The sequence below is a fragment of the Carassius auratus genome, unplaced genomic scaffold (assembly GCF_003368295.1).
Source record: "Carassius auratus strain Wakin unplaced genomic scaffold, ASM336829v1 scaf_tig00216437, whole genome shotgun sequence".
Taxonomy (NCBI): domain Eukaryota; kingdom Metazoa; phylum Chordata; class Actinopteri; order Cypriniformes; family Cyprinidae; genus Carassius; species Carassius auratus.
In genome coordinates, this window is record NW_020528572.1 from 906,664 (window position 1) to 924,111 (window position 17,448).

General features: G+C 37.1%; 1 protein-coding gene across 4 annotated transcripts in view; it reads left to right on the top strand.

Annotated features, from left to right (window-relative positions):
- The window catches only part of LOC113098206 (glutamate receptor ionotropic, NMDA 2B-like), a 97,407-nt gene that overhangs the window by 49,690 nt on the left and 30,269 nt on the right, over positions 1-17,448 (top strand). For all 4 annotated transcript variants that reach the window (XM_026263198.1, XM_026263199.1, XM_026263200.1 and 1 more), the window contains exons 4-6: positions 3,540-3,683; positions 7,307-7,577; positions 8,557-8,749. In XM_026263198.1, coding sequence (XP_026118983.1) covers positions 3,540-3,683; positions 7,307-7,577; positions 8,557-8,749 — 608 coding nt within the window. The remainder of the gene's footprint in view (positions 1-3,539; positions 3,684-7,306; positions 7,578-8,556; positions 8,750-17,448) is intronic.

Consider the following 17,448-nt stretch of genomic DNA (forward strand, 5'->3'; position numbering starts at 1 on the left):
AACTCAGAGACATCTTTCTGGCTGCTAAGTGCCTCTTATTTCCAGTCAATCTGATACTTGATCCATCGTGGTGGATCAGCTGATGAATCACTTGAATTAAGATGCATTCTCTTCTCAACGCTTCTCAATCTCTCCCCTTCCTCTCTTAATGACATGCTGTTCTGGCACGGTATTGTTTATGGCAAGAGCTTAGCTGTTATCCCCTCCCAGCAGTCAAGAGTTAGTGGGAAACTTATTTTATGCCTCTGCCTCTCATTCGAATATTAAAGATACTTTGCTTATAAACTGCCTCTGTAGGACACTAGTCTCTATTATTGAAGAGGAAGGGAGGAAAGTAGTGAGAGGATAGTAATGTAAGGTCTGGATTGGCTCCCTGCTGCTCGTGCAGGGCTGTATATTGGGGAGTGGATGACTAGGTTGGCCTCTTCATTGTGCTAAACTGCTGATATAGGAATGGGATGTGGAGTGCATGTGTCTGTGATCGCTCATTTTGAGTTGAATAGACTCAGAACGGATGAAGAGGTGGAGCGGGAGGGGGTGAGGAGCAGAAGTGTAGAACGACGGATTAGAGAGGAATGATTCGGAAAACAAATCTGACACATGGGATCCTATATATTATGTGTGTGTTAAATGTAACGTTGAAATGGGAGACCATGTGTGTCATTTCACATGCTCATCACAGAGGTGTCTCTGAAGTGTAAACTGCTGTTGTTGGTGCTGTAGGGAGAATATCAACTTGGAATCTGTAATGGGTCGACTCAACATTTATTCTGAAGAAGAAAAAGAATTGTCAGTAAAATAAGCATGTGTGGTCAACCTTGAATGATTGTTTCTGTTTGGGATGAAGTAGAATTATAAACTGTATTATTAATATTTTATTATATTGTATCTGTACAGTCTATTTTGAGAACACAAGAGTTGCTCAATGTCATGAAACTACAAGATGCTTCCCAGAAAACAAATGTAATGCTCATATAAGGTTGGTATATTGTTGCCATTTTTTATTATTATTTTTTAAAGAGGAAAATAGAGGTAATGTTAATGTATACACACACACACACACACACACACACAAACTGTAATTAATTAATGACACAATTGATTAATCAAATTACTTGCAAATTAATTGCACGTCATATCTGGCTGAGAAATTGGCCACAGAAAACAAGTCATTATTGTGTTAAATGAGAAAAGCATCATGAAGAAGCTTTAGAAAGAAATGTTTTATTTGATTCAACATAAAATGTATTACACAAACTTTGAGGCCATCTGAATTGGTGTTTAGATATATCTACAGACAGTTAATTGCAGCTCAGAGGTGGCATGAATGCGTTTACACTGCAAATGCAATAGTATAAATAATGGTGTTAGTTAAATGAGTTTTAAATGGGTGTCAAAGTGTTTTTTTTTATTTTTTTTTATTAAAGGGGTCATCGGGTGCTAAATTCACTTTTATATGTTGTTTGAACATAAATGTGTGTTTGCAGTTTGTGTACACATCTACCATAATGATAAAAATCCACCCAGTGGTGTTTATTTAATCCCTAAAAATAATATCCCCTTTTTCAAATCAGGCCGTTCTCAACTTCTTGTCTGTGTGACGTCACGTGTCATTTACTCCCGACATCGAGCCGCTGAAGATGCAGTGGATTACCTTTGTCTGTGAAGGGAGTGCGTGGACCTACGGGACCAAGAAGTGATAGTGCATAGCGTGTGTTCCCACATAAAATTTTTTCATTTTGCCAGTTTTTCTTTTGTGAAATGTGGTTAAAGTTAACAGAGCAAACAAAAAAAAGTAGACAGAACTCTCAGACCACCACTTATCACTCGACAGAAGAAAGGGGCGGGGTCAGCAGAGCTCATTAGCATTTAAAGCAACATGCAGCAGAATGGGTTGATGTCTGCAGAACTGATTTTGAAAGGGTAAAAATGGTGTTGTTTTACACTACCACTGAGAAATTTTAACCAAAGTATGGTAAAGACTTTTCATTAAGAAGCATATCAACTTGTGGAAAATGGGCATCCGATGACCCCTTTAATATGGAAATAATAAACTATTTTTTAATGAAATGACAGTCCCAATAACAGAGAAATACTGCCTTTTTCAATAACTTATAAATTAACATATTAAATTGACAACACTGCTAGATGTTATATTATATATTACAACAATGGTTTTCTATTTTCATGTTTTTAAAAAATATACATATTTAATATTAAATCTCATTTATTCCTGAGTTGAAAATCAAAACTGAATTTAAGTGCTCATAAACAATTATTTTTCTTCCCAATGTTAAAAACAGTTTTTTATGGAAACCAAGATACACATTTTTTTTCCAGGGTTTCTTTAATGAATAGAAAGAACAGCATTTATATTATTGTCTTCTTAAGTGTCATTTTTGATCCCTTTAATTCTTGCTTGCTGAGTAAAAGAGCTAATTTCTCTCCAAAAAAGAAATCTTGCTGACCCTATTACTGGATTCCCACCTCTCCTGATGAGATCAACTCCAAAAGGGAAGAGGAGGAATTAAGACAGGAAATTAATATTGGGGGCACGTAAATTAATAGAGTCAGAAAGTCAGAAAATTAAAGAGGCAAAGACACACACATACACACTGGCAAATCAGACACACATTAAACATTTAGTGAGAACCCGCAAAACAAGAATATATAAACACATACGTAAAATATTATACTACAGCCATTAGATTAACAAGATAAGCCCCCCTCCCCGCAGCCCCATCAGTGTTGTTACCTCATTAAAGCCGAAACAAGGTAACAGATCAGTCCATCTCGGACCCCAGGGGAGTGGCTTTGATGTTGAATAGAGCGTGGAGACCCGAAAGAGAGAGACACTGTGAGATGACTAACATGGCAAACGCCCACGACCAACTTCACACATGAGTGCACACACAGAACAATCATTTACACGCATGTACAGAGTTATACATCAGTCTGCATGCATTCATGTGCACTGTCATACATGTGTGCATGGCTTTACAATGCTTTGGCTTATTTGCTACTGACTGCTTACACAAACACACTCGCATCAGTGTATGCATACTAGATGTGAAGAGTTCATTAACATGCTTATTATAAACATTTGAAAATCATGCCTCACCAATGTACCATAGACATTTCATTTTGACATGTGAACTGTTTCAGGAGTGAAGTGGTCATTTAGATGTTAGGGGAGCAAAATGTGTCTCGTTCACTGGCTATGATGCAGTAGATGTTAGATCTGGCGAACTGCGGTTCATATTTCTCTACCCTCCTTCTCCTGATCCTTGTTCCCTTTATCCAAACTGATATATATATATATACTTGGATTTGTCCCTTTGTCTTTGTAATGGGCTGGAGGCAAGAAGAATACAAGAAAAATGATTGAGCTAGCAAATTCTCATCTCTGTCTTTGACATACCGTATGTACTGTTGAAAACCAGTATAAACTGTAACTATAACCAACTGATGTCCTATTATAATGTGATTCGCCTTGATACTTTTGTTCTCATGCATGCATGTATTTTTGTTTCTTGCAGGATGACCATTCCATGTTCTTCCAGTTTGGACCCTCTATAGAGCAGCAGGCCTCTGTCATGCTTAACATAATGGAGGAATATGACTGGTACATATTCTCCATCGTCACCACCTACTACCCTGGATACCAGGACTTTGTCAATCGGGTGAGTTGACGCTATTCATTTCTTCTCAATTCAATTTCATTTTAATTTGAGTTTAACTGTTAATTTAAGCAGGCGTAGAAGTAATACACTATATTTCAGGTCAAGTTTTAGGTCTCCATCCAAACCCCAATGTATGTTTATGATTCAAGTAATCTTGAAAATAAAACATGAGTTCTGATGTCATAGTTTATATGTTAGCTAAATATATAATTACATTTATATTTTATTTATTTTCTTATAAATTTTCCTATATGTTCAAAGGTTTGGGGTTGTTACATTTTTTTTTAAATGTTTTTTTTCTCCACAAAAATCTGTGATGCTCAACGAGGCTGCATTTGTTTGTTAAAACATGGTCATAATAAAATATGTATTATATATATATTTTTTTTTTTTTTTTTTTTTTTTTGTAACAGTGTCTATAAAAATCTTTGCTGCCACTTTTGATCATTATCATGTGCCCTTGCTACATAAAAAATATAACTTTCTTGAAAAAAGCACTTTTTTGGCCCACTTTTGAACAGTATTGTGTATATATGTGTATTGTTGTAGTTGTTTTTACATTTATTCATTATTTTAAAGTTATGTTTAACACTCAGAGTTTAACAATTGTTCCCTGGATTTTATTTCTGAAGGAATTTGGAGTGGTGCAGAAAAGCATTGCAATGTGCTTGCTAAGATGTTCTGCGTGTTTTTAGCATGTTGCTATGTGCTTGCTTGGGTGTTTACCAGGGCTTTTTAGGTGATTTCAAATGAGTTTTGAAGGGTTGAAAGAAACACATCTCAGTTTATATGACTCATGTTCGTAATCCCACCATACAATCCATTCAGAGCCTGCTCTTGTTTATCGAATCACTGAAATGCATCATCAGGGTGTATAAACACGCACCTACCTTTGCTCCCCGGGCGCCGCAGCATAAATGGCTGCCCACTGCTCTGGGTGTGTGCTCACAGTGTGTGTGTGTGTGTGTTCACTGCTCTGTGTGTGTACATTTCGGATGGGTTAAATGCAGAGCACAAATTCTGAGTATGGGTCACCATACTTGGCTGAATGTCACTTTCACTTTCACTTTCACTATCCAGAGCTACACCAATTTGGCCAAATTGAGATGGGGATCTCGTGAAACCCCAGACTGCTGTTTGCTTCACTGCCCCCAATTCTGGAAACTCTAGCTGGTTCGATTCACACCCTAATACGAGGTCCTAACTCCCGCTGGGGCGCCAGCCGCTGCGGTTCAAGTCTCTTTTATCATAAGAAGTTTGCCAATGCTCCTTTCTCTACTAATGCTCTCTTCCTCTCCTCTATCTTCTGTATGCTAGTGCTTCTGTCAAAATGAATAGACCTGTCCTCTCCCCTACTTTCACTATACGTCACTCCTATAGGAACGAATGCTGCTTTCCTCTCCAATTTTATGTCTTATTGTTTTTTATTTCAAGGCATAGTTCACTCAAAAATGAAATTATGTCATCATTTACTGACCCTTATGTCATTCTTAACCCATGTGGCAACAGAAAAGAGTCTGCACGCAAGATGGAAAGTCAAACGGGTTCAGAATGACATGAGGTTGAGTAAATGATGACTAGTGGAATTTTCCCTGTAACCATCTTTCTGTTAATTCATCACACGCCTCTCACAGTATGCGCCTTTAGCCTTGTATACAAGCCCTTTAATAGTAGTGTGGACCCTTTTAATTCATGCAAGCAAAACAGCCTTTTATAGAGCAAGGTTATTATTGTTAACCAAAACTAGAGCTATTTTAAACATTTTGTTGATTGAAATAGAGGTCAAATATAGTTTAAACATTAAATGGAAGAAAATAAAACGAAAATAAAATAAAATGTATATAAAATAATTTTTTAAAAAAATCAACATTAAAAATAAAATCAAAATAAAATAAAATGAGAATATAAAAATAATTAATGATTGTTAATAAATAGTGTAATAGTATTTAAATAATTCTGAAATATCACTGCTTTAGAAATGTGTTGAGTCAGTGTAGTAATAAATACTGTATTTTGCCTCAAATGGGAAACAACGGCTAGAGCTTGTCACATATCTCCTAAATGTACCTTTGGCCCACAGTGCTGTAAATAAAGTTCTTAAATACACAGTGCAATGGTCAGGACTGTGTTCTTTGATTTCTAATGTACTTTCAGTAATTCTCCAAATCAGGAGCAACCTCAGGGCGATGCAAGCAGAGCCCAGAAGAGGTCCAGAGGATGCTCTGCTTATTGAGGAGGCTCACACAGAAGGCTCTTGATGTTCTTGCAGGTTTATAGCAGACAGGTGTTTGATGCTCTGCCAGTGAGACCAGTGCCAGGCTTTGTGTTGCTGTCTGCTGGGGCAGGAACAATGGTTCAGTCGATTCCAAAACCTTGAACAAATTGTGTCCAGTGCTGATACTCTCCTCTCCAGCAACACTGACATCTGTTTTCTTGTGCATCCTATTTGTGGCCCTTCATCTTCTGTAATATCCTGAGTTGCCGCAGTACCTATGCTATTTTATTCTCATATGTACTTTGCGCTTTGTAAATGACTTTAGAAATACCTTGGTATTTAAATGAGGAATTTACACTGTTTCAGTAAAATGTAAGTTTTCAGCCAAATATTTGTTTTATTTTTTATTAATCATACATAAATGCATGCTCACTTCAAACACTCACTAATCTTTATAAAACCTCAAAATTGTGTAAAAGATCACAAAAATGTGAACTGTCCTTTTAAAAAATGTAAGAATCGTAAAAAAAAATTAAGCTGTATGGTTAAAAAAATACAAATAAATATTGTGGTTTTTTAAAATGTGAAATGATTTAGCACAGAAAAAATGACAAAACAAAATAAAAAATAATAAAATTAAAAAAAACCTCATTCAAAATTAATTTCTGAGTACATTTTGCTGTTATTAATTTTATTATATAGTATATAAATAAAACTAAAATGTGTACCTCAGATATAAATATAGTGATCTTTCAGGACAGTGGAATTGAAATGTCAGAGTATCAGTGTACAGGGACAATCACAGTCATTTTTGTAGATTTACCCCTGTGGTAGCTGATGCTCACACTACACTTGACTGCATGTGTGTAATGATACTGTCAGTGCAATTTGCAAGTCTGTCAAATTGGCTGGAAATATTGGGCGCTACAGATGTATGCATCATCAGAATTGTGGGTACAATAATTTCATCTTCCTCTAGTTCTGACTGCAGTAGATTATAATGGAAAGCATCTCTGTGGACTCGTGTTTGAACAATTTGTTATGAGGAAATGCAGTTGAATTCCTCTCAGTCTCTACAGACAGAGCAGAGCAGTTCTGTGCATTTTGAAATGTGGGTTAGGACTGCTTCTTTACAAATCATAGAGATCAAAAAATAAAATAAAAAAATATCTGGATGAAGTGCATGATAGGAATTTCATTTTTTATGATTCATGTTTTCATTAATCCTTTTAAATAAAAATGTAGCTTTGCCTTTTTCTCTCTGGTTGTCTTTTTGTCAGTTTTCTTTTTAAACTCTCTCTTCTCTTTATATGTAAAGAACAAAAGCAAAAACAGCTGGAGGCAGAAGGAGGGTGTTACAGGACATGCCTTTTTTTCATCTTTCTTTGTCTGTTTTGCCTTGATCCAGATCCGGAGTACCGTCGAGAACAGTTTTGTTGGCTGGGAGCTGGAAGAGGTGCTGCTGTTGGACATGTCAGTAGATGATGGTGACTCAAAGATCCAGAACCAGATGAAGAAGCTCCAAAGTCCTGTTATACTGCTGTACTGCACTAAAGAAGAAGCCATGACCATTTTCGAGGTGGCGCATTCTGTTGGCCTCACTGGTTATGGTTACACCTGGATCGTACCATCTCTGGTGACAGGGGATGCAGATAATGTACCCAATGTCTTTCCAACAGGTAAGAAGAAATATAAAAACTACATACCGTATTTTTCGGACTATAAGTCGCACCTGAGTATAAGTCGCATCAGTCCAAAAATACGTCATGATGAGGAAAAAAACATATATAAGTCACACTGGACTTTAATTAGCATTTATTTAGAACCAAGAACCAAGAGAAAACATTACCATCTCCAGCCGCGAGAGGGCGCTCTATGCTACACTTTTGTAGACTACAGGAGCATTGAGCAGCATAGATCTCCCTCTCTCGGCTGGAGAAGGTAATGTTTTCTCTTGTCAAATTAATTTTGATAAGTCGCACCTGACTTTAAGTCACAGGACCAGCCAAACTATGAAAAAAGTGCGACTAATAGTCTGCTCTGTCAACTAACGGAAATAAATAGGTTTACATTTAAGGTGCCGTTTACACAATGCTTTCAGCCAAAAACGGGAAACTTTTTATATGTTTTGCCTGTTCATTTTGGAGACTGAAAACACATATTTTCGAAAACGGATTTCAAGTAAATTTGCAAGTTTTTGAAAATGCCACAGTTATCGTTTCTGTGTTAACATACAATACGGGAAGCTTTGAAAACGGTGATGTCATGTGCGTGCATAGTACATGTTTGATATGTAGATATGCGCAGCATGTGTTGATTTTAAAGGCAAGTGCAAACAAACATTCACAACAATGGCGCAAAGTGTGGATTTACTTCACCAATATAACAAACAACAGCGAAGATGCATCAAATACAATAATCGCCACTTCCCTACAAGTAATGTTTACTAACAAGGTGACAGGGGCAACTTTTGTCGAGTATACCTTAAACTGTAAAAAAATGCAAGGGGAAATCTTTGCGTTTTTGACTATAGCCTAAGTGCTAAAATTAATAAATCAAAATAAATAAAACTATAGAAATATTTAGCTACAAAAACTACACATACTGTATATTTCAGATGATTGTATTTATACTGAATTAACACTTTCTGTGTCTCAGGTTTGATCTCTGTTTCTTACGATGAGTGGGACTATGGACTGGAGGCTCGAGTGCGTGATGCTGTAGCCATAATCGCCATGGCAACCTCCACAATGATGCTGGATCGGGGTCCTCACACGCTGCTTAAGTCTGGATGCCACGGCACACCTGACAAGAAAGGCAGCAAGTCAGCAAACCCCAACGAGGTGCTGAGGTGAGTCAGGCTTAGTGGGGTGCCAGGGTTCAAACACTGACATCTGGGGTCTACAATCATACACGCACACAGGCAGTCTTGCCAGCAGACACGCACTTGCAACACCTGCTCAGGAGGGTTTCCGAACTAATGGAGTGTTTTGAAAAGGGTAAAGACCCCTAAGCAGGTGAACAAACATACTGTACATGCATACATACATACACACTGTGGTTGCTGTTAGATGATGTAGGTACTGTAGGAGACAGATCTTTACCACAGGGAACACACATACTGGTAAAAAAAAAAACGTATAGCTTAAATGCACTGTAAATCACTTTGGATAAAAGTGTCTGCTAAATGAATAAACGTAAGTGTAAATGATTCAGAGGCACAAGGTGGTCCAAACGAAAGGGCGTACATCTGGGTATTTCAGACCTGCCAGTAAATGATGGGAACACAATGAAAGGTTTGGGTTGTACTGCAGAGTCACTGTAAAATGATTTTTAACCACTGACTCTTCACAGCCTCATCCTTTGGGAACACATACAGTGGTGGCCCAAATTATTAGGCCACTCGTATTTTCAGCAGCTAAAAAAATGGTTTTAAGTCAGTTATTTCTATATTTTGCTGTAGTGTGCCATTAAGAAATATCAGTTTACATTTCCAAACATTCATTTTGCCATTAATTGCAATAATCCAGTGAGATTAGATTAGCAGCTAGTGCTCCACACAAAGAGCTGATCTCGTCATCTTCAATCTGTCTGGAATAACATGAAGAAACAGAACAAACTGAGACAGACTTGTGCGCCTAGAGCAAAAGCTGCTTTAAACACAAAGGATGGTCACACAAAATGTTGATTTAATTTAGTAAATAGAAGTTAATTGATAAAGAAAATCTATTAATGACATTATTTTTGACAGCATCTAGTTTTGCAGGTGAGTTTCTTGACAGTCCAGTTCTCACTATTAACAAACCGTTAACTATGACCTTTGCCTCAATAAACTCCTAATTTGCTGCTTATTAAAAAATAGTAAGGTAGTTGTTAAGTTTAGGTATGGGGAAGGATTATAAATGTAGAATATGGTCATGCAGAATATGTGCTTGCTTTATAAGTACTAATAAATAGCCAGTATGTTAATAATAGGCAGGCTAATAAGCAACTGTTTAATAGAGAGAATAATAAGGCTAATAATAATAATAATAGAGAGGCTAATAAGAAACTGTTTAAAAGAGCACACCTATACTAAAGGTGTGTTACTACCAAGGGGCATCTGATCCATCTCATCTGACAATTTGTGATTGGATCAGACGATTTGGACCTAGCACCAGGTGTAAATCAAGTCCTAGATCGAGCAGCATTTTATTATAGCCACACTGTACCTGTAACACCTCCTGCAGAAAGCAGGAGCGAGAGTGACAAATAGATAACAAAAGAGAAAAAGAGAGTGCATTATTGGTAATGTGGGTCTGCTGGAGCTCCTCGCTGAAGCACCTTTCACTTTTCTTTCCCCATTATGTCTCCTCTGACATTCAGCCCGCGCCCACGTGTCTGTACCGGCCTGGCTGTGATTTTCATCTTAGAAACATAAATATCCATCGTAATACAAAAGTGAGCTTTACATCTGAACTGCCCTGTTCTTTCTTGTACTGCTATTTGACATTTAGTATTGAGGGGCATTGATTCCTAAGTATTAATTAGCGTTTAGGCTCGGTCACACTCTCTTTTAGCCAGTCATTTGATCTGCTGGTGAGGAGTTAATTGAATGCTCGAGGCAGAGCAGGATTAGGAAGCCGAATGGAACAACAGTGGGAGCCCAGCCTCTCTCTCTCTCTCTCTCTCTCTCTCTCTCTTTTCTGCATTTAGTTTTCACCCTTTCTTTCTGTCTGCCTGTCCCCTCCCTTGATTAACTCTAAGCATATGCAAACATGGCAAAGGAAGATAATTGTAACACTTTTGGGTTCTTGCTCATTGATCTAGGGAGCATTTAGACTAAATCTTACAATTTTGCCACAAGCATTGTTGACCTACCAGCAATCATTACCTGCGCCAATTAAATCTATTACCTAATCAAACTGGATAGCATTGCTCACAAGTGCGGTGTTACATTCACTCACCTAGACATCATAATTGTAGGCTCTCTAATACGTCTTTTAATGTAATAAACAGTTAACCTCAGAGACAATCTTGAAATGCAACAGTAGCTAATGAAAATCTACCTCTCATCCAGACTTTAATATGAACAGTCGTGGTACAAGTCTGCTGGGTTCCCTCAGTGTATTCATCACGTGCCAGTTTTTAACAGAACAGATGTTGGACTTACCTTTCCTCTTGTTTAGAGGAGGCTGTTATTAATATTGAGAATTAGTCCCTAAACTGAAGTGTTACCAATTCTTTCTTCTCTTCTTCTTGAACTCTTATTTTATACAGTTGTCTGTGTAAAGTGTTTGAGGGGTGGTTAGCAGGGAAACATTCAACATTCCTCCGATCGCTTTATTTTGCACTCTCTGAAAACACTTTCAAATATTCAATGCTAAATTTGGAAGCTGTTTTCTAAGGCGTGTATGTAAAAGAGCACTTAATTCTAGCGCAGAGCTAGAACGTGAACCAGTCAATAACACACTGCATACAAATGCACCATCGATTATTAATGAAACACTATAGTTAAAGGTTTCATAAGCATGTTATGAAGACATATAGTTGTGTTGTTGCAAAAAGCTTTGTTTGTCTAGATGAGGGAAACAAGTAATTAAGTGAAAAAAAAAACACTTTTATGTTATTTGTGAATGGTGGATTTACTACAATTACCCAGTGGGCATAGTATCTGGTAGAACAAGATGGTTGTATTTGTGTAATTAGGCGGATGTGTTAGACTAGCCTTTAGAGTTGCTGAAGTGGGTTTTTGAATTGAATGATGAGAAGATAAGGACACTTATATCTTATGAACACTGGAGAACACAAAGAAGATGGAGAAAAAAAAACTGAATGGAGAAAACAATTTTGTTTAGAGTCCTCTGGGATTGCAGATTCACCTGCAGTGCACACCTGGGACCTCACATATGCGTGCACACACAGGAAGATTTTGAATGACAGGGTTATGTGGTGGGCTGAATGAGAAGCAACGGACCCAGTAACCCCTGGAGGACTCTAATGATCCGTTTCCACCATAATGGAGACGATTTAAATGGCATTCCAAGATTCTATATTATCATTCTGGAACACCCACCATGCTCTCCGGTGGATCTGTCAGCGATGATGGAGAGCTTTTCAGCTGGATGGGTCATGATCTGTGATGGTTAAGGGCCTGAGACAGCCTCAAGGGCTTCCTCTGAAGGTCAGCTGAAGGTTTTGGCATGGTTGGAGAAGGTTAGAGGAGATACATCTACCCTATAAAGGTTGAGTGCCAGATTAAATGAGGTTACATGTACCGTAGTTATCTTAGATAAATTGATTGCAAGGACTATTTGGTTATTGATTTTATTCAAATTGTGCTTGAATTTCAATGATTATGATTCATGTTATCAATGTAATGGTTTTATTGTTCTGAATCTTGATTTTAATTGTTGTGAAGACAGTTTCCCACAATTTTATAGACATTTGGAAGCTTGGAGCTTACTGATGTTCTAAATTCCTTTAGCATTTTACATCCTACTGATTTCCCAACGCTATCTCACGACCAATTCGTACGTATTTTACGAGGTGGCTTATTCGTACGAATTTGTACGACCTCACTCGTATGATTTTTATATACGATTTGTCTAACTGTTAGGTTTAGGGGAGGGGTTAGGTGTAGGTCATTCGTACAAATTCATACGAATTGTGCAACTCTTGAAATACGTACGATTTGGCAAAAATCGTATGAAATTGTACGAGTGTGGTCGTACGAATTTGTGCGAATAAGCCACCTTGTAAAATATGTTTGAATTGCCGTGAGATCGGGTTGCATTTCCAAGTTCTTGTTTTGTTTTTAACGTGTTTTTTAAATAGATGCAGCCTTTTATTATTGTCAAATATATTGCATTTTAAAAAGAGATAATGAGGTTAAAAGTTACTGAATTATATGCCTTTTAAATGTTTATTATTAATATATTACACAGTAAACAATTCAGTGAAATTTACAGTAAAAACAGCAACTGTGGTTTTACAGATTAAAATTACATTTACAGTAAAAAATTATAAATTAAAACAATGTTAATATAGCCAATTATTAAAATATAAAAGAAAAACCCTGTCTTTATAATGTACTGATAACCACCTTAAAAACATAAGTAGTGTGAAAGCCACATTACGAATCAAAGTCCATCACAAGTAACTTTTAAATAAATAGTCATAATAATAGAAGGTTCTCAGGGTCATACACAAATGCAAAAAAAAAAAACATCATGGTAACATAACTGACAAGAAAAATCTAACAAGAAACAGTTATTTCAATAAGAAAAAAAAAGTGAAGTGTCACAGAGAGTTCAGAGAGTTTTAATTTACATTTTTCGTAATTACGTGTTTTTAAGTTTTGATTATTTTTGTATTGACTAAACACATACAGTATACGGTCTCCCCAATCTTGCAGATATTACATCCTTGCATGTTTGTTGGTGTTATGATGTTGTGTTTTCCCTGGCATGTGTGATTGTGTGGCTTGTCTCTCTGTTGCTTTGACTCCTCTGAGGTGCTTAAAGCTTGTGAAGCTGCCAGGCTTTTATTCTCCTCTTCAGTTAATTGTAGCCCCTCAGGCTGCCGCTCTCAGGTTCACTGGGTGGCCAGTAGACCTGATGCCCAGAAAGTTTAATAAGGTGGTTGTGGACGTTTTTATTATGCTTTTGGGCATTGCTGAAAGACCCTGACAATAACTCTTCAGAAGTAGGTCAAGATATCAGTTGTACACTGGTGAGCCCCTTCGGTCTTGCAAGCTGTCTTTCTCTCTCCGTCTTCTTTCTCTGTCTATCTTGCTATTCTTTGCTCACTGTCACACACTTCCTTTCTGTCTCCATTTAATGTTTGCTTTCTCACACATATAGAATACAAAATGCAAAATGAACAGTCTGCCTTTTCAAAATATTTGGCGTTAAAACTTTAACGCAGCTCAATTCCCAAAGGTGTGTTTGTGTGCCTTTATACAGAGATGAAGTGTGTGTCTATGAATCAGTGTGTGTTTTAGGTCTATCCATTAGAGTGTGTGAGTGTTGGTGGTGTATCGCGGTGTTACAAGGCCCACAGGCTTCCCTGGGGAAGGGTTTGATCATTACACGGTGTCCTGTGTAAGTAAAGGTAATTAATCTCTGGTTCACCAAGGAGCCTCTAACTTGCATTAATTAAAAATGCATACATAAACACACACTTACTTTTAGAAAAACCTATACACACTTCCCCAGCCCACATCCACTTTCATGTATATAGATTGCACTGTGGGTGGCTCTGAATATGAGATAAGAGACCAAAGTATGATTCGAACTGTGTTTGGCTAATCTGAAATCCTGTTTAGGTGAACTAATATCATGATGTCACAACACCTCATGCGTTATAAATCCTCTGCAGATTATTGTCGCCCCTGTGTTGATGATGCATTAAAATAACCCAGTGCTGGTGGGCAAACACTGTAATTATTTCTAGACTCATAACAGCCATGTCTGCCTCCCTCTAGACCAGTGACGTGTGGTGGTCTTCTGAAATGAGAAGACAAAGCCCTCTCTTGACAGGACGTTTAGTCAGATGTACTGTAAAGTCATGCTACAAGTTGAAAGCAAAAGAAACACCATTTACCTGACATTATCAACACACTAGTCCCATACAATTTTTGTATGTTTCTTTTATATTAAAGGCATAGTCCACATAAAAATGAAACTTCTGTCATAATTTACTTTCCCTAAAGTTGCGATTATGCGATCACCTGATTTAATGCATAATCAGCCAAAGGCCGCATATTTATGCGGGGTTGCATTTTTTCAAATACGCCGCTCTTTTGCCGCACAAATTGCCGCATAAATTGCCGATTTCATGAAGCAAAATATGCGGGGCTAGCATGATTTCATAATCCCTGTATTTTCATTGCAAAAAACTCACATATATATTAGCAGAAAGTTGAAAAATGTTGCGTTTTCTTCACACAAGTAAAGCGCCATTTCCCCCCTATTGCCATGGGAACCTTATGAAGTGACGTAATTACGTGACGTGAACATCATCTACAAACCCAACGGTGAAACCAGGGTGAAACTTGAAGCGCGCAAATCATTCTTATTTGCCAACAAAAATAAGCGCAAAAAAATGTGCGAAGCAGTTTCCCGATTTGTTACATGACAGTGGAGCCAAATAATATTGCTAGAACTTGCGAAAACTGTGGTTTGATGAAATAGAGAAAAAAAGGTGATTCCCCCAACACCCCCTTCTCACTAGGCTACTAACAGTGTTGTAGTTTCATTCAGAAGTTGATGCAACTTTACAGTTGTAAGATTGCACTTTTTTGTTACAGAACAGTACCAAAAACTTACAGTTGTAATTATATTAGTAGTATGTAAAATAATTTACATTGCAGTAAGAGATTGCAACTTAAATATTCTGTGATTTAGTGTGCTCGCTTATCATAGGAAGTAATAAGAAATTACTCTTTACATTAAGGTAGTAGCCTAGTGAGAAAAAGGTGTTGGGGGAATCAAACTGCAGTTTTTGCAAGTTCATGCAATTTCATCTCATAAAATTGAAAAAATATCCCGCATATTACATCGCATTTTTTAAGAAAACGTGCCACAAAATCAAGGATTTTTGCTCGCAATAATCACAAAAAAAATCTTTCTGTTTCTGGAGGTACTGTGTAATAATAAAATCTCCATATTCATTGGGAAGAAGGAAGCGGGAACCAGCGCACAATCGAAATGAAACTTTAATAATCACAAAACAAACAAAACAGTGCATCAGCCCCTCACGGACGACTAATGCGCGCAAATAAAAAGCAAAACATAAAATAAGGCCCAGGCCTGGTCCTCTCTCGTCCTTCACTATCGTCGCTCCAGTTTTATATCCTTCCATCTCCTACGTGGGACTCGAGACCGGCGGTGGATCGCAGGTGTCGCTGATTTCCCAATCATTCCGCCGGCCTCACTCGTTCCCACGTCCCTCGGCCCCGCCCCGCCCCGCCCCACTCGCCACAGACTGTTTGAAGAATGTGTGTAACCAAACATTTGAAAGTCGTCATTGACTTCCATAGAATGAAAAAATACTATGGAAGTCAATGGCTACCATCAACTGTATGGTTCTTTTTTGTGTGTTCAGCAGAAGAAGAAAACATAGAAGTTTGGAGGGTTAAGTATAGATTATGACAGAAGTATAATTTTTGGGTGAAATATTGCTTTATTTGGACAGTTCACCCACAAATTAACTAATTATAATTTACATAACAATCATAATTTACTCTTTTTCAATTTACTTTTTCAAGCACTCTCCATATCCATTAAATTTTGTTACAATAAATGGTCACAGAATTTTCATTTCTGAGTAAACTGTTCTTTATAAACATACTAAGTCATATCAAGTCTAATTAAAATGTGTTGATGATTTTTGTATTACTTCAAAAGCAATTTTAGAATTATAAAGCAAAAATCATATTTTATGTGTCATTTATTTGTTATTATTAATAGTCACATTATTTTCAGAACATTAGTCAGCTAATCCCCTTTAAACACAGTTGGTGTCATGAAGGTTGCCGACACGGAGGTGCAGTATTACAGTAAATGAACTGTGCTGAGTGCTCACTAAAAACGCCTCAGTCACAGATCATTTAAAGGGATAGTTCAACCAAAAATGAAAATTCTGTCATTAATTACTCAACAACAACATTACAGTTGAACCACTGATGTCACTGATGGACTACTTTGTCGATAATCTTGCTACTTTTCTATGCCTTCATCATGGTAGCTGTCTATGGGAGGGTCAGAGAACTCTCAGATTTCATTAAAAATATTGTAATTTTTGTTCTAAAGATGAAAAAATGACATGATGGTTAGGAATTAATAACAGAATTTTTGGGTGAACTACCCCTTTAAAGTAATTTCAAGTTCGGATGTGACCATATAATTAGTGATGTCTGAGGGGATGAATTGTTTACCTCATAATTAATTTGTCCAATTCCTACAGTTTGACCCTCCCAGAACAATTTGTGTACTGTATGCGAACATAAAGAGTGGGCGTTATACCATTGACAGAGTATTTGATCAATCATATCTCACATTTCTTTTGTCCAATCACATTGCACCTTCTGTATATAATTTACTTTAAACTGAAGATCATATACTCACCCTTATGTAACTTGCATGACCTTTTTCATAAAAGATCCAGCTGTCTATTTCAGGTGCAGTTTTGCTGTTGAATTCAAAATCATGTTTGAACCTGGGTCCACCTACACATTACAGAGAAACTGTACCACTAGCTATGGACTTCTTATACTTATGTGAAGAACTACCAAGTTGTTAAACAGTTTTTTCTTTGGTCATGCCTTATCTTGTCCAGGGCATCAAGTGATCCCATCAAAAACAATATTTGTAAGACACCCATGTGCTCAGGGGAAGCAAAAGACACATTGCCTCCTTCTGCAACTTTATGCAGTGGTCTCACTTTCGGACAGTGATACTTTATATACATATCAATTTTTTTATATATTTGTAATGTAATTTTTTATTATACATTTTTGCATATTTTACATTTTATTTCAACATAATTTCAGTGAGAGAAAATTAT